General features: G+C 40.1%; 1 protein-coding gene across 2 annotated transcripts in view; it reads right to left on the bottom strand.

Annotated features, from left to right (window-relative positions):
• The window catches only part of LOC120306167 (hexokinase-1), a 67507-nt gene that overhangs the window by 8099 nt on the left and 34695 nt on the right, over nucleotides 1-24713 (bottom strand). For both annotated transcript variants that reach the window (XM_039338875.1, XM_039338874.1), the window contains exons 3-14: nucleotides 24279-24427; nucleotides 20422-20541; nucleotides 17758-17853; nucleotides 16870-16969; nucleotides 16602-16785; nucleotides 15909-16064; nucleotides 13534-13767; nucleotides 10830-11134; nucleotides 9446-9594; nucleotides 9233-9352; nucleotides 7911-8006; nucleotides 157-256 (exon numbers count right to left, since the gene is read on the bottom strand). In XM_039338875.1, the coding sequence (XP_039194809.1) occupies nucleotides 157-256; nucleotides 7911-8006; nucleotides 9233-9352; nucleotides 9446-9594; nucleotides 10830-11134; nucleotides 13534-13767; nucleotides 15909-16064; nucleotides 16602-16785; nucleotides 16870-16969; nucleotides 17758-17853; nucleotides 20422-20541; nucleotides 24279-24427 (1809 nt within the window). The remainder of the gene's footprint in view (nucleotides 1-156; nucleotides 257-7910; nucleotides 8007-9232; nucleotides 9353-9445; nucleotides 9595-10829; nucleotides 11135-13533; nucleotides 13768-15908; nucleotides 16065-16601; nucleotides 16786-16869; nucleotides 16970-17757; nucleotides 17854-20421; nucleotides 20542-24278; nucleotides 24428-24713) is intronic.

Below are 24713 nucleotides of genomic sequence, written 5' to 3'. Positions count from 1 at the left end.
CTTCTGGAAAAGCTTCTGATTTGAGAAATGTAAACGTCAAATCAGTTAGAACATAAAGTAAAATTATTAAAATAAAAAGGAAGGTTTGGCATGGTTGAAAAGAGAATCTATTGTGTAAATAAGCTCAACAAAATGTAAAGCAAGCCTCAGACTTACCCACAATGAGTCCTATTTCACAATTCGGATCTTCATAGGCACAAGTCATCATAGTTCCAACTGTATCATTCACTACAGCCACAACATCCAGTTCAAATTCCTTGAAAAAGACAACATTATAACACCATCATTTTATTAGGGGGGGAGTCAACCCAGCATTTATGATCTGTTCTTTGCTTTTTGCCAATATCCTAATGATCAGGAAAAGAGGGTTTTCTTTCAACTGATAGCAATGAAACATTCTTCATATCAATTACAAACACAGCCACATATCAACCCAGCACCTTCCTCTTCAACCTGAGAATGTTAAGTTGAGGAAATGTTAGTTACTAACTGACTTGAATGGTCTGAAAAAAGCTAAGTCTGTCTTCTGGTAGCAGCCTGGAACAGCAGCACCCAACCTTTCGGGCATCAGAGACTGATTCTGTGGGGAGAGGTTTTTCCATGGACCAGAGGGGGCGTGGTTTCATGTGCTGCCTGCATCTCGCAGATGGGGCTTCGCTTGTTTGTGTGGCCCAGTTGCTGGCATGCTGCGGACAAGTGCCGGTCCACAGACCAAGGGTTGGGAACCCCGGGCCTAGAATGAAACAGCTAATCTTAAGAGGAAAAAAGCAGAGTTCATATTACAAAGATTTATTAAGGAGTTAGTAATAGTACAAGACTTTCAGCAAAGGATCCTTTCAACTAAGAAATTCACGTACAGGCAACTACAGGTAGTTTAACCTACTATGCCCCAGTCGGAGGCTGAATCTGCTGAGGAAGATGAGCTGGACCTGGAGATCGAGGGGGAGGCGTCGTTAATGGCTTCGGAGGAGCAGGCCGAAGCAGGCCAGGGCCTTTCAGGATTTGGACAGCTTGAAGGCAGAGAGGAGCAGGGGCAGGATGAACATGAGAGACAGAACTCAGGCGATGAGCAAGGGACACCCCCTCCTGATCCTAGAGCATGGAAAGTGGAGAGAAGGAGCAAACAACGCAGGCAGGTCCGACTACTCATGAGGAGAGCACCCCACCCCTCTCCACAAGGCATACCTGGGGACTAAGACTTAAGGAGATGCTGTGGGGAGGGGCATTTGTTGGGAACAAACGCTGAATTATTGGAGGTTTGTGTGCCGTTGCCAAAGTTGGAAACAAATCTCTGATCTCTTGTTCTGTGTTGTGATTTCTACTTGTAAACCCTGAAACTCTCACAGTTAGACTGGCTGACAAGCTTGATTTGGTGCTCCAAACCTCAATTTCAATTTTGGCTTCTCTTCTGAAACTACTCAGACAAGCTTGTATTTCCACAGACTCCTTAGATTTGGATGTATGTTCCTTTCTTTGTTATCTACTTGGCCTTGAGTAAATTGCTCTTCTAATCTAAAAAACTTTTGAAACTACTTGCAGCCAAAGGCTGCTGAAGGGGTGTGTGTGTGTGTCTGTGTGTGTATGTATCGTTACTTGTTCTGGGTCTTGCCAGGAATGTGGGAGCATTTGGGGAACATTTGGAGCAATAAAGGGGTGGTTTGAACTGCCAGCTGACTGTGTTGCCTCTGTGCCGTGCCCTGGGTCATCACATAACCATTCATTTGGTAACCATTCCAACTTAAAAGGCTCTGAAAAAAGAGACTTACGACTGTTTTTCATATATATTGTAGCATCCCCATGGTCACGCATGTGATCAAAATTCAGGTGCTTGGCAAATGGCATGTAATTATGACGGTTGCAATGTCCTGGGGTCAGGTGGTCACCAACAAAGTCAATGGGGAAGCTACATTAACTTAACAACCGTGTTACTAACTTAACAATATTGGATGATATCCAATTGTATATCTCCACCCCGTGTCCTTTCAGTGAAGCAGTCGACGTGATGTGCCGGTGCCTGGAAGATGTGAGGGTCTGGATGGGGGTGAACAGGCTTAGACTCAACCCTGACAAGACCGAGTGGCTCTGGGTCTTGCCCCCCAAGGGTCATCCTGATGGTCCATCATTGGTCCTGGGAGGGGGGTTAAACTTACCTCCCTCAGTGCAGGCACGCAACTTGGGTATCCTTCTGGACTCACAGCTAAATTTGGAACAACATCTATTGGCTGTGGCTAGGAGGACCTTTGCCCAGGTTCGCCTAGTGCACCAGTTGCGGCCTTATTTGGACCGGGAGGCTCTACTCACGGTTACTCATGCCCTTGTCACCTCAAGACTGGATTACTGTAATGCGCTCTACATGGGGCTACCCTTGAAGAGTGTTTGGAGGCTGCAGTTGGTTCAGAATGCAGCCGCGAGAGCGATTGTGGGTGCACCAAGGTACACCCACGTGTCACCTATCCTCCGCGAGCTGCACGGGCATCCTGTGGGTCTCCGGACGCAATTCAAGGTGTTGGTTATCACCTTTAAAGCCCTTCATGGCTTAAGACCAGGTTACTTACAGGACCGCATACTGCTGCATAGTTCCCAGAGACCAGTGAGGTCCCACAGATTGGGCCTCCTTTAGGTCCCGTCGGCCAGACAATGTCGGCTGGCGGGCCCTCAGTGAAGGGCCTTTTCTGTGGTGGTTCCGACGTGGTGGAATCAACTTCCCCCCAAGATTCGAACTACTCCCACCTTGCCGGCCTTCAAGAAAGCCATTAAAACTCTCCTGTTCCGGCAGGCCTGGGGTTGATGTCCCCGGGGGGGGCGGGACACAATTGGGACATGCTGTATGAACGCACTCATTTTTATTGTTATATTTATTGTTTTAATTTTGTACGCTGCCCTGAGTCCCTAGGGATTGGGCGGCATATAAATTTTATTAATAAATAAATAAATAAATAAACAAACAAACAAACTGCAGCGATTCACTTAACTGGCAAGAAAGATCGCAAAAAGGGGAAAAACTCACTTAACAACTCTCTCGCCTATCAATGGAAAAATTGGGCTCAATTGTAGTCGTAAGTTGAGGACAAGCTGTAATATAGGCACAGAGGATAGTCTTTCTTACAGTTTCTATGTAAAGAAACCTGCCTCTTTTCTGAAGAAGAGGCAAAGACTTTGAAAGTGGCTACTGGTCAGTCCTAGAACCAGTTCTCACACCGTCAGATCTGGTTAGCACCTGGATTGAAACTACCAAAGTTATGGAACTGACCAGGAAGTTGATGAAATGTCCCACAAGACTTCCACAGTAAAATGGCATGACATTAAGAGCCAAGTTCGGTTTGAAGAAGGTGAGGGTATTTTTTTGACATATCAAAGATCAACTAGACTGGTAAGTATTAGAAAATGCTGATTGTTACCTCATGTATTGAGGGTTATCTTTATTTTGTTCTACCCAGGCTGCTGTGTAATTTATTCATTGCTAAAAAAAATTCCTACCCTCTATTTTAGTTTTCTCTTCAAAGTCCTTTATCATGTACAGAATATATCAATTCCAAAGAGGATGAATAAACACATAACCATGCAGTAGCTCCCAACTATTAATTCTTACATGGAAGCAAATAAATGATAGAATGATTCTTGAGAACTACTTTGCTTATTCCCAATACACAGTGATGAGATGAATTCAGATTGCCTATGTTTTATCTTCTATTTTAACATCTGTATCCACAGTTCCTAATTTATTCACTTTTTCAAAGTTTCATCTTCACTTTTGCCAATGATTTAAGGATCTTCCTCATATACTTAAGCTGTCCCAGAGATTGAAATAGAAGTACAAACTGTTCTGTCAGACGGCAGTTATTCTTTATTCTCCTACATTATTTCAAATTTGCTGAATCATGTTGCTCCAATTTTATGAGAACATTTCAAGAGATGTAAGATATGAAAGCAACTATTTCTCCCTTCCAGAATCAACAACTTGACATTGTACATTGTGTGTGGTTTTCTGACAGTCAAATACTACATAGGGATGATGTTCAAAAACAAACTTTCCTTCATAAAAATGAATCACTTATACTATGCAACATACAATAATTATTATATGGGATTAATTCTATTTCATGTTCATTTTAATTTAAGCTTAAAATGAATTCCTAAAGCAAGCTAGAGTCCTCCAAGTATTTTTGGATTACAATTCCCAGTATTTCTAGTCAGCAGGAACAATACAAGGTTTAGATCCAACTACCTGTAGATGGAAGGCATCAGTATTGAAAAGATTACTATATGGTGATTTATATTGCAAAAGTTATGATCCATTCATGGCTCTACTACCAAAGGAAAGAAATGTATACATTAGCTATAAAAAAATTAAAAATAGCAAGTGAGGCACTTTCCTTTAACAATTCATAAAACTGAAAAAAATAAATCTGAAAAAATATAATTTCTCCCTTCTTCCCGAACACTTTCCAGATACTTTCCAACAGTTAAAAGAATGGGTGAAGATCTAGACTTAAATGCATGAACCTTATGGTAATCCCTTTTTGTCTCCCAATCCTTCATGTTACCACATGACTAACAGGGAGCTACAAAACCTGCCCTTCCAGAATGTTCTGTATCTCCTCTGGACATTCCTCATCAGAGGACTGCTGTGGACATAATTTACTTGGACTTCAGTAAGGCATTTGATAAAGTAGATCACAACCTACTACTTGACAAGATAGAAAAATGTGGGGTAGACAGCATCACCACCAGATGGATCCATAGTTGGCTGACCGGCCATACTCAGCATGTGGTCCTCAATGGAACCGCACCTACATGGAGGGAAATGTATAGTGGGGTGCCCCAGGGCTCTGTTCTGGGCTCAGTTCTCTTCAATATCTTCATCAACGATTTGGAAGAGGGGACGTCAAATTTGCAGACGATACCAAGCTGGCAGGAATAGCCAACACTCCAGAAGACAGGCTTAAGATACAAAAGGATCTGGACAGACTTGAACACTGGGCACTATCTAACAAAATGAAATTCAATGGTGAAAAAAGCAAGGTTCTACATTTAGGCAAGAAAAACCAAATGCACAGGTATAGTATAGGGGGTACCTTGCTCAACAGTAATAACTGTGAGAGGGACCTGAGAGTCCTAGTGGACAATCACCTAAATATGAGCCAGCACTGTGCTGCAGCTGCAAAAAAGCTAACACATTGCTAGGCAGCATTAACAGAGGGATAGAATCAAGATCACGTGAAGTGTTAATACCACTTTACAATGTCTTGGTAAGGCCACACTTGGAATACTGCATCCAGTTTTGGTCACCACAATGCAAAAAAGATGTTGAGACTCTAGAAAGAGTACAGAGAAGAGCAACAAAGATGATTAGGGGACTGGAGGCTAAAACATACAAGGAACGGTTGCTGGAATTGGGTATGTCTAGTTTACGAAGAGAAGGACGAGGGGGGACATGATAGCAGTGTTCCAATATCTCAGGGGCTGCCACAAAGAAGAGGGAGTCAAGCTATTTTCCAAAGCACCTGAAGGCAGGACAAGAAGCAACGGTGGAAACTAATCAAGGAGAGAAGCAACCTAGAACTAAGGAGAAACTTCCTGACAGTTAGAACAATTAACCAGTGGAACAACCTGCCTCCAGAAGCAGTGAATGCTCCAACACTGGAAGTTTTTAAGAAGAGACTGGACAGCCATTTGTCCGAAATGGTATAGGGTTTCCTGCCTGAGCAGGGGGTTGGACTAGATGACCTCCAAGGTCCCTTCCAACTTTACTATTACTACTACTACTACTACTACTACTATTACTATTATTATTATTATTATTTTGTCCTAGCCATTCCAGCCTGGTTCAGAATGGCCTGGTCAGTCAGATCTGAAATATTCCATAGTTCTCTAAATTAACATTCTGCTCCTAAAACAATTAATGCTGTCTATGCCTACTGACTAAGAGTTAGTCACATTGCTATGTTCCAACTTATCTATGCTGAGGGTACTGCTTTTTTTTTTTTTTTTTTTTTTGGTGCCTTAGAGTCATTGTTGACTCCTGGTAACCATCTGGCCAAATTCCTGAAATTTCCAGTTTGGCCTATAGCAGAGGTCCCCCAACCTTTGGGGCACCAGAGACCGACTCTGTGGTTTTTCCACAGACTGAAGGGTGCGTGGTTTTGTGTGCTGCCTCCATCTCGCAGATGGGGCTTTGCTTGTTTGTGTGGCCCAGTTGCTGGCATGCTGCTACCCAGCACTGGTCCACGGACTGGGGATTGGGGACCCTGGTCTATAGTATTTAAGGCACCAGGTTAAAAAACAGAAAACTGTAAGTTCAAGTCTCGCCTCGGACATAAAAGGCAGCAGGATGACTTTGGGTCAGTCTATCTCTCTTAGTTCAATCCACCTCACACGATTATTGTTGAGGGGAAAACAGGAGGAGGAAGGTGTGTTGGACATATTTGCTGCTTGCAGTCATTTGTCGTAATAAAGGTGGGATATGAATGAATGAATGAATGAATGAATGATTTCAGAAGTGATTTGAAATTAACTTCTTCCTAGGGCTGAGGGAGAGTGACTGGCCTATGGCCCAGATGGCTTTAAGCATAAGGTGAAAGTAGAACTCAGTTTCCTGGCCTGGAGCCTTAATCACTACACTACACTCTGCTATAATCTGATTCAAATTAGAATAGATCTTAATACTGGGGTCTCTAACAGAAAAAGGCCAATCTTGTGGCCTATCGGCCACTGGAGAACTCAGCGGCCAATTCAGATGAGGAAGCACAGGACTGGGCGCCGGGCTCAATGTCAGGGCCATCTGAAAGCTCCGACAAAGGAATGGAGCTGTCACAGACAGGGACAGACAGACAGGGACAGACCGCCAGCCCTCAGATGGAAAGGTTGAAACCTCCATGCCTTGAGGCAAGTGATTCAGGAGAGGAGGATCTCATGGAGCCAGTGATTGATGCACGGGCACGGCGGAAGCTGAGAAAAGGAGAACAGCGAGAGGCTATGGGGTGGTCTTTGGGGCAGAAGAGGCACCGCTGCTAACGGAGCCCCACCCTTAGGTGTGGCAGAAAACTATTCATCTTCCTGCTGGTCAGCCATTTGTATTTGGAACTCCTGACACTCCTCCTTGGAATTTTGCCAGAGTTTTCCCGCAGATTCTATGGCACTGGGAGTCGGAGCGCCTTCTGAGCGTGGGCATGTCTTATGTTAAAGCTTGCTTGAAGGACTTTTGGCTGCAAGCGTGGTGAAACTGAGAGTAACTGTGTACTGGGAGACCACCACAGGGCAAAAGGGAGCAAGCTCCATTGTTTGGAGGCTGTGTGAAACTGCTGGCATTCCTGAAATAAAAGGAATTTTAGAGACTATTTGGTGTGTCTGTTGTGTTTGGGAAGCCGGGTCAAAACAAATCTTCAGGAATGGAATGAGGAATTCAATCCATTATTTTCTGGGGCATGGGTGGGGGAAGGTTTGTCAAAAAAAAACAAGATGGAAGCCTTCCCCTTTTTTAAAAACTTTGTACATTCAACACACGTACAGAGACAAAGCTTCAATCACTTCCTTATAACTTATATCTAGCTTTTATCTTTTAATATCCCCTCAACAAACGCTTCTGGTTATACTGTTAGATTTTTACCAAAAAACAACATAATTCTAAAATGTTAGCAATAATAGTTTAATGGGAAGCTCACATATAATTTTTGGGTGTATCAGATATGTATTAAATCACCATCAAAGACCAGTACTGCAAAGTCTGTTAAAATCTGCCTTAGTTTCACCAGCACTTTTTTTTGCATATCCTTCACTTTATTGACATGTATGTACTATATTTTAAGTATTGCAGAGAATGTGATGATATATTAGTGATTCAATCAACAATATATTAAGTTTAAAATTATCACAATCCTTCAATCTTGAACCAAAGCAGGTGAATAACTCACCTCTCTTCTTTTAATTCCATCTCTTAGTAAATTAACAACATCCTCTCCTTCACAGTCAGTAGCCTTAAAGCCCTTGGTCCAATTCAAAAGGATACCCTGAAAAACAAAATAAATAAATAAAGTTCATGTCTGATTCCAAACATGTGTTATTAGAACAAACCAGAAATAGTCACCAGAAGCAATACTGGACCTAAACAATTAATGAACACATACGGCAGCCATTTATTATTGTATGCCCAACACAGATTAGGATTACAACTTCCAAAATTCCTTTGGCTCTGTAGTTCCAACTGATCTGGTTGGCATTAGATTGGAGAAAGCAAAATGACGGCATTAAGAAGATGTCCATTACATCTGTGCCATATCTGCTGAATGTTAGACTAAGCTACTTGGGCTTAGGAGAGACACCAACCTGTATTTCCTCAGCTAGATCCCATGAAAGATTATTTGCTATTCAGTGTTAGCTATGCTAAATCTGCCACCCAGAAAAGCCAAATGAAACAAGAAGGTCTCATGATATGACACTCTCCTTTTATCCAATGCCAGTATTTTTAAGATATGTGGACTGCAACTCCCAGAATTCCTCAGCCGCACATCCTAAAGATGCTCAGGTAAAAAACATTGCTCTATGCTATAAATCAACAATGTAAGCTGATAGTAACTACTATTCCTGGAAGTGTCTATTTCAATTTCCACTTCAGAATCACTTTCAAAGCACAGTCTACAGCCATACACAGACAGAAATTAATCTGGGAACAGTTTTTTTTATCACTGCAATTGCATTCCAAACAAAAATCAGCGGCACCTGATTTTATGACCTTTTTTGCTATGGTTATTAAATGCATCACTGCAATTGTTAAGTGAATCACATGGTTGTTAAATGAATCCAGCTTCCTGCATCAACTTTGCTTGTCGGAGGTCAAGTGGGAAGGTTGCAAGTGGCGATCCCATGATCCTGGGATGTTGCAACTATCGTAAATACATGCCAGTTGACAAGTGCCATATTTTGATCACATGACCACAGGGATGCTGCAGCAGTCGTAAGTGCAAGGAGCAATTATAAGTCATTTTTGTCAATGCCATTGTAATGCTGAAGCGTCATTAAACAAATGGTTGTGAGTCAAGGACTTCCTTTGGACAAGAACTCCCACCCAGGTTTTCTTCCCAAGGACAGATTTAAGCAATTTGTGGTTCAACCAGCAACAGTAGGATTTCTCTCCATTTTCATCTATACTGCTTTTGCATTCATAAAAGTCAAAAGAAATGGATCCCGAACAGCAGATGATGAAAACTTACATTTGTAAACAACAAGAGTCACTTACACAATCTAGGCTGGTCTGTTTGCAGGGGAAAGAAAACGTAAAGCCCAGAGGGAGGCAAGCTCCTTTTATTCCCATGTAATCCAGGAAGTCCGAAATGCAGGAGACAATGTGATCGAACAGCTAAAAAGAGAAGGAAATTCCTATCATGAAATATAGGATTTTGTTTTCAAAATTGTATGTAACAAATAATGCCATTATTCATGTAATACTCACCTCATCTCCAGTCCCCTGCATAACTTCTACAGGGATTGAATATATTTTATTGTGCATTTCTACCATCCTTCTTTTACCACTTCGGATCTTCACCAGCAAAACACGGAAATTTGTCCCACCAAGATCCAGAGCCAGGAAGTCTCCATTCTCTGCAAACAAAGGAGTTTTAAACATTAGGAATAAAGCACTTAAATTCTGTTGGAGATGGTGATGTGGCCTGCTGGTAAAGTATCTCATAGGTATCTGGTTGGCCACTGGAGGAGGAAAATACTGCACTGCACTTCACTTGCCTTTCATTGTACAAGTGTTCTCAAGAATAGACACTGGACTATTAATTAATAGTAATTATTAATACAGCTAAATAATAAAGCAGAATAATAGAATTGGAAGGGACCTTGGTGGTCTTCTAAATCAACCCACTGCTCAAGCAGGAGACCCTATACCATTCCAGACAAGTGGCTGCCCAGTCTCTTCTTAAAAGCCTCCAGTGAAGGCAAGCCGTTACATTGGTTAATTGTCCTCACTGTTAGGAAATTTCTCCTTAGTTCCACTGTAGGTTACTTCTCTCCTCGATTAGTTTCCATCCATTGTTTCTTGCCTTGCCTTCTGGTGCTTTGGAAAATAGGTTGATCTCCTCTTTGTGGCAGCCCCTCAAATATTGAAATACTGCTACCATGTCACCCCTAGTCCCTTTCATTATACTAGACTATGTATACTATATAGAGCCACTTGGAAAAAGTTCACTAGCTCTGAAATAACAAAATCAAATGTGAATCTTCACAATTAGTTAATTGACCTAACAATGTACTGAAAATGCAGAAAGGCATATAGTATTTTAATATTAATATCTCATGCCAACAAAACTTGGATTGCTGAGCAATGCTGAATATGACTGATATATATCAGATATGAAGATTTGCCACTAGGTGGCACTGCATTTCCATTACAATTGAAAGGGATACAAAATAGAATACAGAATAACAGAGTTATCGAGAAGGGACCTTGGAGGTCTTCTAGTCCAATTCCCCTACTCAGATTGCTGTCCAATATCTTCTTAAAAACCTCCAGGGATGGAGTACCCATAACCTTTGGAGGTAAGCTGTTCCACTGATTATCCCAGAATTCCCCAGCTAGCCAGTATGCATATAAATGTACGTGGTATTACAGAATTTGTAAATTGCCAACCAATAGATTGGTGGGTTCCAGCCTTCTTTCTTTCTTTTAAAATCATTCTGCATCAATCTGGGGCTCTTCTGATTTTTTGATTTCCATACCCCTAATTCCAGACCAATATCATACTCATTGGAATTTATGGAGGCTGTGTTTGGAAATACCTAACGGGCATCAGATCAATCGTCTCCCCCAAAGGTCATGAGAGAGATACCTGTCCCATCAGGGGTGCTGCGGACAAAGGTGGGCAGCATCTTGACCTTGGCATGGTCATGTGACTTCTTCTTGAGGCCGGCCTCCATCTCAATCCTCATCCGCTTCTTCACCTGAAGCAGCTGTTCGTTGGTGAGCTTGAATTCTGCCAGGGTCTCTGAAATCAACCGGTGCTGCTCTGCCAGCCGATAGGCTACTGCGGTCACGAAAGCTGCCCCCTTTCCACTGCCACTCTCAGAGAGCAAGAAACGCACATCGGAATCAGGCACTAAGCGTCGCACCATTTTGTGCAGGCGCCTGGCGTATCTAAAGAACAAGAAGGGTTACATTCATCTTTCATTTGATGCACAACACAACCACATTCATAGGTCATAGCTAAGGTCTGGCTCACCTTGTGCCACATTCAGCAACACTCCCATCATGCTAACCAGCATCTCTCCTCATACAAAGGTATGAAAGCCATTAATATGGTATCTAGGAGTAACTAAGCCAGTCTGGTGTAGTTGTTAAGGTGCTGGCCTAGAAACAGGAAGATCGTAAGTTCTAGTCCTGCCTTAAACATGAAAACTAGCTGGGTGACTTTGGATCAATCACTCTCTTCCAGTCCAAACCACCTGATAGGATGGTTATTATGGGGAAATTATGAGGAAAGAGTATTGTGCATATTTGCTGCCTTGAGTTACTTATAAGGTAATAAAGGCAGGATAAAAATCTAATGAATAAATAAATAAATAACTACTATTTGAGTACTGTAGGAGCTTATCTGGTCTGAGGATAAATCAATGGAATTGAGACCTGCCAAAGTCATCTCTGCCTGCTTTGTTCAACTGATTAATATAGCTTTTCCTTCAAGAAAACAGAAAAAAATCTTATCTCTAAAATCCCATATCTTGCAAGAAATGCCAGTACATAAATTATGGAGTAACAGGTACAAGAGAAGGCATGAGCAACTTCTTCCTCTGTAACAAAACAATTAAAAATAATTAGAGTTAGATCTCCAAGGGCTGAAAATCAAGACTATCCCTTCAAAGTACAATTTATAAGCATTCAGACAGAAGGAATGGAATCAAGGTTTATTAGAAGCTAATAAAAGTGTTCCTTTCCAATGTTTCAGACTATGCACTTCTTTACAGTTTTCAAAGCATGAATGTGGTTGCACTGTGAGGAAAAGATCATCTAAAACATAACTTATCATTCCTGATGGCAATGAGCTCTACATGGGATGTCCTTAAGAATCATTCAGAAGCTTCAACTGGTCCTGACAGCAACATCACAGGCAGTGACCTGGCATCACCGCTTGCAAAGTTGCACAGCTTCTTGGTGTGCTTTAGGATGTAATTCAAATTTTACTGGTCATCATCTGCAAAGCCCTACATGGAACAGGTCCAGATTATTTGAAGAACTGCCTTCGTACCATTGTTTTTGCCCAGCTAACACATGCCAGCAGAGCTGGCATGCTTTGGATGCCTTTGATAAAACAGGACCATCTACTGCAGAGGTAGGCAACCTTGGCTTTTTTATGACTCGTGGACTTCAACTCCCAGAATTCCTGAGCCAGCATGGCTGGAAACATACCTTCTCTGTTGCAGTGCCTGCCCTGTGAAACAAGGGGCCTCTTAATATCCATAGGACTCCTGCTCGGTTGGCTTTTCTGCAAAGCCTTGAAAACCTGGATGTCCTCCTGGCCTTCACTTAAACTGGTTGGACCCCCACCCCACCCCCCGCTGAATGCCTTTGGTCTATATTTTCATATAGATTAACCAGATCCCATCTTTGTTTTGTACTGTCTTTTTATTGTTTCTTATATTGTGTGCTACCCAAAGGGGTTTGAAGTTGGGTGGGTGCCTAAATGGGAGGGAGGGAGAGATAGAGGGAGAGGGATGGTGGACGAATAGACAGACCACACTGTCTTCTCCCAGGATATTTTTCAATTCCTTAATATTACTTAGAACCCTAGGATTTCCTGAGCATCTCCCATATAATTATTAATTAGATCCTGAATAGATAACAGAGGGAAAAGCATGGCAAGCCACCTTCCCCATTCCCTGATGCACATGCACCCACGGAATAACGTCAGGCACAAAGAATCATTGGTACAGCTGCAGCATAGAAGATTTATGCAAACTAAGACACAAAAATCTGATCAACTAACAGTCAGCACTAAATCAGCACTAGATAAGAGTCAACAGAATTCAAAGGGTGCTGGACTCGGATCTCTTCTGGCAATGCAAGGACTCTAAAGTCTAAACATTTAACTCCGTTCACACAATTCTGCCTGCTCTTCTCCTACAAATACTTAGCAAAATATAATAAAAGCCACAGAGCTTTGCACGTTAGGGAGATGCTTATGGCCCTAGCAGGCCAAGAGTTTACAAATATTGTCCTCTATAAACAGCTATCCATATTGGGATGCACAGAATATGGAGTGTCCTGATATATACAGTATACTATTCATTTATTTATTTATTTATGTATCAAATTTATAAGCTACCCTCTCATCAAAGATGACTCCATTAAACTATTTTTCAGATTCTAGCCTGCATTATTAACTGTCCACATTTCTCTCTATGAAGAATTCTGTTTATTTAGCTAAAGTTCAGAGGGTGTATCAGACAGCAGCATGATGTGCTGCGCAGCTGACCTTTGCTAGAAATGGCTCTTAACAGGTGCTAAGATATAAATATGGAAACTGCACAAGAGCTTACTGCGGATGCATCTTGTAAAGGGATCCGTCCACCCCCACCGTGGTGCGCAGCCGGCCAACTCCTTTATTGTCTCGCAGCTGACTCAGGATAGCACCCAGAGTACTTGCCACCAAGTTTGCAGAGCGGAACGACACAATGGTGCACACGTGTTGGACAGCGATGCAGTCTTCATGGGAAGGCTCAACCCCAAGACGTGTTAGTATGTCTTTGGCTTTATGCAAACCTTCCTTGCTCCTAAAACCAGGAGAGAACGTGCTATGAGGATCTAAAGTTTATAATTTGACATGACAATCTGACAGCAAGTTGCTCATTCAAGTTGCAGGAGATGTGGGAACAGTCTGAGAATGGGTTACAATAATTTCTCCCAGGTGTCATGGGAATTTCATGAGAGTTCAAGAGGGAGACGGGAAACCTGGATAGACACAACTGGATATTATCTCCTATAAAACACAATGACCTTCTTCTCAAGAGTGTTCAGTTCTGCAATATTGTACTGAATTTGAAAAGAGGGCATTGATTTTAAAACCGTTATGCAACAAAGCAATCAATTAGGAACATTATTTGTGATTTCTTTCCTTTAAATAAGCTACACAGACAGGAAGAAACTTTTTTAAAAATCAAATAAAAGGATACAATTGTTGAGGCATACATTGAAATTTTATTTCTTCCTTGTTGCAGTGATATATTACACCAGGGGTGTCAAACTTGCAATGTCACATGACGTGTCGTGACGTATCAAGACTTTTTTCCCATTGCCGGCAATGGGGTGGGCACGGTTTCGCCATGACACATCCGGCCTGCAGACCGGCAGTTTGATAACCCTTTATTACACTATTTTGTTATTAATGGTGTTAGTATCATTGTTTATTATTATTTTGTTCAATCCACACATACCCATGTTTTCCCGAAAATAAGATCTGGTCTTATTTTTTTTTCCTCCTCCAAAAGAGGCACTAGGTCTTATTTTCAGGGAATGTCTTAGTTGCTTATCTCAGTACTGCCACAGCCAGGCCTCCAACGCCCCGACACCTGTTGCACTGCCGCCCGACTTCTTCTACGGCCACTTGCGGTAAGACACCACGTGTTGCATTGCACCTGGTGATGCCACTCACAGCAGGACACCACCTAGCACGTTGCACCGAGGCTGACGCTCATGGCAGGATGCTAAGTGGACGGGATTGCTGCTGTTGGTGTTGCTGCCACAAAGCAAGGCAGATGTCAGGGTGTGGGAGGCCTGGCTGTGAGGGCCCTGAGGTAAGCATGTGTAGGGTGCGTGGGGCGGCTCCATCCCCCATCCCTGCCGTAGCTTGATTTTTACACTTACTCCTCACCCCCCCTCGTACAACCAGACTGTGGGACAGAGTGAGCGGGGTCTTAACTAGGGCTTATTTTGGGGGTAGGGCTTATATTGGGCGCACACATAAAAATCAAGGTAGGGCTTATTTTCAGAGAAACACAGTATACGTCCTCCCAAACTAATTCTGCACAGACTGAAAATTTTGATTTTCAGATACAATGCAGTAATGTAAATATATATCATAACAGCTATAGTAACCCTATGACACAATGTTTCTGTTTGTGCAAAAAACAAAGGGATAGATGGATGGCAGCAACAATATGAACTGAAAGATGTTACAGTGCCCTAAGACCAACTGTTATGGAAGCAAACACATTTAAAAGACTTAACAAAGAGAAAATACTTCCATAAATGAAAACTCAAAATACCTGAATCTGTGGCCTGTTCCTGAAGTCCTGAAAAGTTATTGACAAACAAAATACAACTACTGAGCCATATCTAGGCTTCTAATAATTTGAGTATGGCCTACAAATATGATCAGCACTTCAGAATTCTAATTATTAGAACAAAGAGGGCTAATTCTCAAGGCTGCTGAGATTCATTCAAAAGGCAAAGTCAAAATCAGATTCAGATAAGACTTCAGATATATATATCAGTGAGGTTTAACAATGTATAGTCTGAAAACAATGGCAACTATACCAGAAAAAAATACAGAATAAATGAAACATTCACAATTTCTGTAGTTAGAATCTTGCAGATTCATTAAAATGATAAGCAAATTGTTGGCCATCTTCAACTCTTGATTCATCTCTAATGATCTCTGAATGCTGCAAAATTAACACTGGCTAGTACTATAATTTAATTTTTTTTAAATGGATTAAATGCAGGTTTGGCTGTACTTCTAACTAATGAAATGAATGGTATTAAAATGAATCGTCACTAATATTTAATTCAGTGGCTCCTCTCTGCTTACAAGCATAAATCTACAGCACTATTAAGTTAGCCAATAATTATTCTTAAAACCCATTGATGGATTACATCCACTTTAAAACCTAGAGGAAACTTCTAAAGTACTTACTTCTCTATGGCAGAAACATCCTTAGTTTCCAATTTCCCTTTGGTCAAAAGTTCAGGAGTGATTCGCCCCTCAAAAAGGAGACCTTCTTTGGCCATTTTTACAAGGATAAGCCTGACAAGTTCACCCATGTACATTCCACTGACCATCTTTTCAAATCTGAAAAGAGATTTCACGAAAAATGTCGTTCAGTCATTCAAACTAATACACAAAAGCGCATCTTACTCAGAATCTATAAGGTTGCAGCTTTATATTTACAATCTTATTCATGAAAAAAGTTCTATATTTGGGGGGGGGGGAGGTTTGTTGTAAATCACAGTCTCATGGCCGGAGGAGGCTGCAAACAGTTGTAAATGCAGGCCACTTACCAAGCATCCAAAACATAATCATATGACTGCGGGGGGGGGGGAAGGAAGGGGGCAGCCATTTGAACTTCAAAACCAGGTTGTAACCTTTGCGGGGGCTTGTTGTACTTATGTACGTAACTTCTGGGGGGCTTGTTGTAACTTCAAATGATTACTAAGCAAACAGTTGTAAATTGAGGATTGTCTGCAAACTTTTTGGAACACAGCCATTTGTTTTCACTTTTGTTGGTATTATTTCGAATAGCCAAAAGCTTTAGTAATGTATGATGGTAATATTATGACATAATATAGTCTAGGATTAGATGATGCAAGATATAATTATTTCAATTACAGTTGCTTCCCAGGATTAAGGGAACCCCGATCAATCTCTCTGTCAAATTCAGTCCGGATGTCTTCTAATAAGCCATCATCTCCAAATGCACCCCATTCGGTGTTGATGCACATGCGGCCTTCATCACCTTCCACCAGATCAATGTGCCTCATTTCTTCCATATAGCAGGCATTTGTACCAGTACCTTAAAAGAAGCAAATGGGATTATGTCATCTCAAACACAAAATCAAAATTCTATTATGAGTTATTCTGAACAAAGAATTAGTACCGATAATTAAGCCAACTTCGCAACGCTGGTCATCAAATCCACAGGTCATCATTGTCCCAACAGTGTCATTAACCACTGCCATGATGTCCGCATCATAATCCTTTAGAATGAAACAGAGTATTTTCTTATATATCAGACAATTTAATTATCAGTGTTGATCTGAATAGTCTAAATGTCAAACCCCACAAACTTTGGCATGTCAAGCATATCATTAGGTTAGCCAACAGATCATGGTTTTGTATTTTGTTCTTACTATTGCACACAAGACAGATTGTCTCCTCGAAATGTAGCATTATTTTCTTTTCAAAAAAGTCCCTCATCAAAAAGCTCAAGACTCTCCCTTTGTGACTCAATCCTAGGCGTAGCCACTTTGGGACCAATAAAAAAACTACCGTGATTTGTAGCTTTGTTAAAAGCGCCTGTTGTTGTTCTTACCACAATACCTTGAGAATAATTCTCATTCAATGGAGTTTACTAATGGACTTGTTTCTACATGAAAGGGGTCAATGGAGTTATAGTGCAACAATCTGTTACTTCAGAGTGGATTGTTTAAAGCAGGGGTGTCCAACCTTGGCAACTTAAAAACCTATGGACTTCAATCCCCATGCTGTCTGGGGAATTTTGGAAGTTGAAGTCCACAAGTCTTAAAGTGGTCAAGCTGAACAACCTTGCTTTAAAGTTTTGGCCATCTGAATATATTTAATATAGAAATCAGCCTGACAATTATCTTGACTCAATAATTTTGCTAGGAATAAAATTAACAAGTATCTTATAATTTCTCAACAACTGATAAACAACAGGAAAAGAAATTTAATTCATCTAACAATGCATGTACAAAATCAGCCAATTCATCTATGCTTTATACAGATAGCAAAAACACATTCTTACCCCACGTTTCTTGATAGCTTTGTTTAAGAGACTCACTACGTCAGCTCCTTCGACACCACTTGCTTTGAAACGTTTTGTCCAGGTAATCAGAAAACCCTAGAAAAATTAAACTATTAACACACTAGCCAAATTACAGGACATTCATGACACTTCTTTCCACCAACACATCACTTATTTTGGGCAGGTGGGTTGGAATAGTTTAAAAATAATGGAAAATCTGTTCAAAAGTGGAGCAATGTCAGCAAACCTCCTGCATGTCCATGAGGTACTTAATGCAACTAAAAACAAAATTAAATCACAATATTTTATTTTAAATCATTGAGATTAATCGATCAGAATACAAGCAATGTCACTGCATATTATTCATTCTTGCTGTATTTTGACTCCCATTTCAACACCCCACAATTCTGGGACTGAGCAACTGCTTTCAAAGATATACTTGATCTCATATGCAAATTCTTCCCATCTGCATGGAATGCCATTTGCATGGAATCTCATTGGTGTTGATATAATGCAGGGGTCTTCAAACTTGGCCCTTTTATGACTTGTAGACTCCAACTCCCAGAATTCCTCAGCCAGCATGCCTGGCTGAGGAATTCTGGGAGTTGGAGTCTACAAGTCATAAAAGGGCCAAGTTTGAAGACTCCTGATATAATGTGATGCATACATGAAAATTCTGCAGCTTCCTATAACTTCACAGTACTAAATTTTGAAGATGGTTTTAATTCAATTGCTTTCTGAAGCAATTACACTGTAGTACTAACAGTATAGTACCTGTTATTATGTTATATTATATTCATATCATCAGATTCTTCCAACTAAAAAAGTAGAAATGTTCAGTAGAAAGTCCCTAATAAAATTTCAACCATCTTCTGATTCAGCCAACAAGGACTCTTTTGGAAACCCTGCAAAACCAAAGAATTGAACTTGGTCATGTTTGCACAGTATGTTGTTAGTGGCACCAAATCAGGTTTGACTCCTGAACACGCTATGGACAAATACTGACATCTCTAACTATTGTATTATAATAATAATAGATAAGTGTTTCAAAGACAACCTGGTAATCTCTTTGATCCTATCCATCCACGATAACTCTTTTCTTCCTTTGTGCCTACTTCCTCAACCTGGCCAAGAATAGACATTTTCTTGTCCATTATCCATTCATAGCACACATTCAAATTATATGAAATTTGGCTTGCTAAAAATCACCTTAATTCAAAGGAGCAGTCACTCTTTAGCTGATCCAGGATAGATCTTTTTTTTCTTGCAGTTCGTGGTATCTTAATAGCCATTTCAAGATTTTTAATCTGATGGCATCTGTCTTCTTTTGCTTGCTCTCAACAAGTAACCAGCTTCCATAGTTGTACATAACCTCCAGAAAGGCCATTGTAGTAACATACTGATCCTCATAGTCACTATGCCTTTGTCCTTCATGATCTTAGTGATTCTGTTATTCTGTTAAATGACTGCTTTTCTTCCTCGAATTAATCTCTTTTTATTTTTCCAGTACATTGTTCATCTTTATCAGCTCTTGAGCAAAGAAAACAAAACTATCTACTACCTTCATATTTTTGTCATCAACTATAGGATTGCTAAGCATACAAGTGAATATTATTTTTGTCTTCTTCATATTTGCTGCTAACCTAGATTTTTCACATTCTATGTTTACTTGCCTAATGAGCAAAATTTTCTATTCTTTCAGCAAGGAATTGTGATGTTGTCTGCATATGTCAAATTATTAAGTTTTTCCATCTTTTTCTATTTTGCTATTTCTTTATATTTGCTGTTTTTTAAATTACACAAATGCAGGGGCAATAATCCCTGTCTCATTTTTCTCCCCATTCTGCACAATTTTATCCTTACTAATTCCTAATTACACGCACACCTATCCTAGCATCATTTACATCAGTATTTCTCAACCTTGGCAACTTGAAGTTGTGTGGACTTCGAATCCCAGAATTCACCAGTCAGAAATCCACTGATCTACACAGTTAAAGGCCTTGTTCAAGTCAATGAAACGAAAGGAAATCTTGTATTCTCTTGTTGTCTCCATTATTCATTTCATGCTACTTAACCTATGACATGTCCCTCTGCCTTTTTGGAAACCTTCCTATTAATGCAGCATTTCTGTCCCTTTGCAGGTGCCTATTTTTCTTTATAAGATCCTACGCAAAATTTTGCTAGCATTAGGAAGGAGCATGTAACCTGGGTATCTGTTCTTTGGTATTCACAACTTTTTTTCAAAATCACACCATTTCACTCCAAATTTGTTGATACAGAGCTATTACAACTTTAATTGCCTCTTCTGTAGCTCTAAATAGTTCAGAAGGTATTCAGTGACTATTGCACAATACATTTAAGAACACCTTTCTAAGATCTCATACAACTGCTGATTCCAAAGGCTACTTGCAAATCACCCTCTATGATAAGTTTAATCCTACCAATGTAAGGAAAACCAGGAATTCACTGTGTAAAGCTGTGATAGGCTGCAATAAGAGTTACTGGCCTCATACAGAGTTCCCAGGAGATATATTCACTATTTAAATATCAGAAAGCTAAGTCTAAAATGTGAATGCACCCAGTGAGCACCCAATCCACTTTATAAAAACAGTTTCCTATGTTCTATCCACAATGTAGGTTCTGCAAACATGTGATTAGACATACCTCATCTAGTTTAGATTGCCTACATGGGAATGAAAATGTGAACCCAACAGGTAATTTCTTGTCCTTAATTTCTTGTTTCTCCATGAAGTCTCCCAGACATTCAGCAACATGATCAAAAAGCTGAGAAGCAAAACAAAGATAAAAGAATGTTAAGAAGTAATCTAATAATATTAATTACACTAGTAGAAATGCATTACAAACTGTAATATAAAAATGAGAAAAATGATTAAAGAACCTATAACTATTACTTTTGTGGCAACAGTTGATTATTTCAGATTAGGACAATTTCTTTTTTTATATTACTTTAACAAAAAATAAATACCATGAAATTTAGGAAGCAGTACCACCCAGAAAAGATAAACCAAACCTGATACAATATTTCTGATCCACTTATACTTGTGAACTAATTGTGTGATCATACTTTATTAAGGAGGCCAAGCTTAATGCTTCCTAGGCTATGGCATTTCAACAATGTATTTTTCTATTCACCCACAGTATCGATCCCATGCAAAAAACCTGATATTTCTTAAAAGTACACCCAGAAATTGCTTAATATTTAACATGCAAAATGGGTGTGTCTAATGCAGCATAATGCAAGCAAATGATGCAGAGTTTGATTAGAATATGATGTCAAGGCTGTGTCTCTTCCCATGCTATGGAATAGGTCTGACAACAAGTGCTACAATAAGGAATAGGAACTAGCAACCCAGTACAATAATACGATGTCTGATCATCTTCACCAAGAGTTCATCCTCATTAAGCCAAACACAAATTACTTCATTTTTTACAAAGCTCTTTAACCACATTCTTCTCATTTATTTTCCCCTCAAAATTCCTTTTTTATACATTTTCAGCAAAGTCAAAAATATAACACGGCCATCTCATCTTCCAGATGCACCGAGACTTCAAAATTCCAGATAGCTGTGAACCTAACAGATCTGTAGAGTGCCAGATAGGGAAGATCAATATTACTGGTATGTTTCCTATTTTGAGATTTAAAACAAACAAAAAACCTGATGATCTGCGTTTTAACGTGATCAGATCTATTAAGTCTCCCAAACTGTTATGTGTAACTTAATGTCACTGGGAAAGCAAACAGCATTTGCCAAGTAGAATCAAACCTGAAAATAATGGCAAGCCATAATGCATTTATTTAAATGTTTGATCTTCGTTCATTAAAAAGAATAAAGAATAAAGTACCCAGTCTGGGAAGTGATATATATTTTGATGGTGAACTTAATAGATGTGTGTCAAAGCTGACACACCACAAAGTTCGGTATGGCATACTAGCATTTATGCCAATGTTCACCAACATCTGACAACTACGCTCAAAAGAATGCCCTGTTCTCATGTGTGGCCTCCAGAGCCTCTGAAAATCATGCAAGAACATGCTGTGCTTTCACAAGGTTTCTGGAGACTGCAGAAGTCATGGAAGAGTATTTTCCAAAGCTGCTGCAACAAGAATGAAAAGCTCATGTGACCACAGCAGCCTCAGGTAGGCAATAGGGGCCTATCAATGAAAGAGAACACCATCTGAAAGTAAGCAGCATGCAGCAGATCCTGGGGAGCAAATTTGTGGGGTTTGTGGGGGCAATTGCACCATTCCACAAGGCTTGCACGCCTTGGAGAATGGCACGAGGCAGCCTTTTTGAGTGACAGCACTGGTGCAACAGCAGAAGTTGAGGACCCTCACTGTTGCCGAGGGCTGCTTCGCAGTAACCCAGATTGTGTAGTGGGGGCAGTGAGAGATAGAGAATTGTCTCTCTTTTATTCAGGGAGGAAGCTGTGGTGACAAGGTAGGAGAGTCAAGCTAGGCACTTCCCAAATTTTTGATACTCCAAGCCCAAAGGGGTTTTCATCGCTATTATACTTCATCCAATACCAACAGCTATCATAGCTTTAAATAACTGCTGAAAATGTATCAGCTGTTACACTTGCAAACTCACACATTGTGTGATGCTTACAAAAACAGGTGAGGTGCTTCAGTGAAAACAATCCATGATGCAAATCAGAACCTTTGATCACAAGACCACCGAAGGTGCTTTCTCATTCTGCCATGATCATGCTGGAAGCAACCAGACTAAAGTTTTCAAGAACTAATCAGCAGCAAAAACAGAAATCATCTTGGCACTGACCATCTCAAAGTAAGAATTTTTGCATTAGCAATGCCAAAGGATGCCAGAGAAGAGCGCCATTGCCAAACAGGCCTAATCATCATCCTTTAGGTTCAACAGCCATGCCGCCAGAGCTCAGAACCCCAGTCATGAATGTACATCTTGGGAAAAGCAAGAGAAATGACAATGGATGGTGTCGTGAAGGTTTTAAAAAAGCAGCATCGGTGACAGCAGATACCAATTCTATAACTTACATAAGAGATTTAAGTGGAGGAAGTAGGAGAAATTCTCCTGCCTTCCTTGGCTTCAACAACCATCCATATAATGTCCGCAGCTTAAGCTGCTGGCTGCAAAATGTATACATAAGAATCAAGACAGAAAAATCCTTTGGTGAAAAAATAAACACAGAAGGTCTACCCTACAACAGAATATAGCAATCAGGCAAAGGAGCTTCAAATATGAAAACAAAAGTTTCCTCCTTGCTGACTTGTTTCTCTAAAACAGACTCCTTTGGTCCTTCTGTAAAAACCCTCCCTTGTAGCACCCACTGACTGGGTTCACACAGCATACATAAAACCCAAAAGTTGGTTAATGCAAACACACCCTTTTGCATACGGTTGTTATATTAATTATACCATCTGAACAAACAAGGAGCAATATGTTCAGGCACCTCTAACCTTGTTTATACTTTTTTATTTTTAATCAGATCAGGTCAAATATATTTATTACAATATTTGAGCAGCCAATACTTTTAATAAAGATGTAGCATTCTCTACTTCTTTCAAGTAATATTAAAAGTTGGAATATAGATACTTTTCAACTTATGGTCACAATTATAATAGATTTTTGGTTGTAAGTCATTATAGTTATAAGTTGACTGAACCCAATTTTAGAACAGTTTTCCAGGAGTCATTGAATCCATGGTCAGTAAGTAAATGCCACTGTCCTAAGTGCAAACTCATTCTTACAAACAGGCTTTTTTTCCCAAAACCACCAAAAAAACAGCACAAATCGCAATGGTGCGACTGCAGGTTGCGGCAACAAGTACAGGTATTCCTATACCGTCCCTCCCAAAATTCACAAGGTTGTATCCATGAAGTTATTGGAATAGCGTTCAACTCCAGGAAATAATTTATTTATTTTATTCTCAAGAAAGCATTGCCGCCTAAGGCACTGTACTGAGGAATTTTCTTCTGAACAAAGTTACATCTTTAAAATGTTTAATGATACTCACCCATCCCAGGACACAGTACAGAAAAATAAAAATGGGTTAAGAAACATATGAAGAAACAGAATAAACAGAAATACATATTTTTAACTCACGGCTAAGCCAGTACATCCCCGCTCATCACAGAGGACTTGTCTGTCTGCTGTTCAGCTAGCTTTCACTGCCTATTTGATGTACACTCTACTTTTCTGTGCTAGTGAGCAAAACTGCCATGTTTGTAATAGGTGAACTAGAAGAAATTACTACAAAAAGACAATTTTTGTAATAAAATCTGGCATTCTCCACATTTTTTTCAGCAAGAAAATGGCAAGAGGAAATTTATCCCAAAATGTATTTTCTATCTTGTCAAAAAACATGTTTTAGGATTTTCAATATTCCATTTCCTTGAATATTAAAATTACAAATTAATTTTGTTTTTCCTTTCTGAATTAAGGAAACCCAAGAGATGATCCCAACTTAACAAGCAACAAGGGAAGCGTTCAGAACGTTGATTATAGACTTAAAGAGGAATCTACCCGTGTGCCACTGCCGTGCGTAATATCTTCTGGCGTTTCGTAAATCTCAGTTTCCATTTGCACCATCTGCTTTTTCTCGTGTGAGACTTTTACTCTCAAAATTCGGAAGAAAGAGCCACCAAGATCCAGAGCAATGAAATCTCCTTTTTCTGTTGGAAAGAAGCAGATGTCATTTTAGGCATTAGAAGCAGGCATTTACATTTTCCTACCCATTAAGTAAACTACCCTTAGTGTGCTAGACAAGCAGACCCGTGATTCTGACCTTTTCTAACTTAGGAAATTATCATTTTCCGATCTAGATAAATCAACTGAGAACATTTGCCTCAAGCCTATCTAATAAGATTAAGGTAGTAATCTTGAATCATTCTGAAATTAAGATTACCCATTAACATAGTCATTGTAACAAGATAAATTGCTCTGTGCTTACACAGACTA

Source organism: Crotalus tigris, unplaced genomic scaffold, assembly GCF_016545835.1.
Source record: "Crotalus tigris isolate CLP2741 ecotype Arizona unplaced genomic scaffold, ASM1654583v1 scf7180000017722.570129, whole genome shotgun sequence".
In the NCBI taxonomy this organism is placed as follows: Eukaryota; Metazoa; Chordata; class Lepidosauria; order Squamata; family Viperidae; genus Crotalus; species Crotalus tigris.
This window is presented reverse-complemented; position numbering and strand designations above follow the sequence as displayed.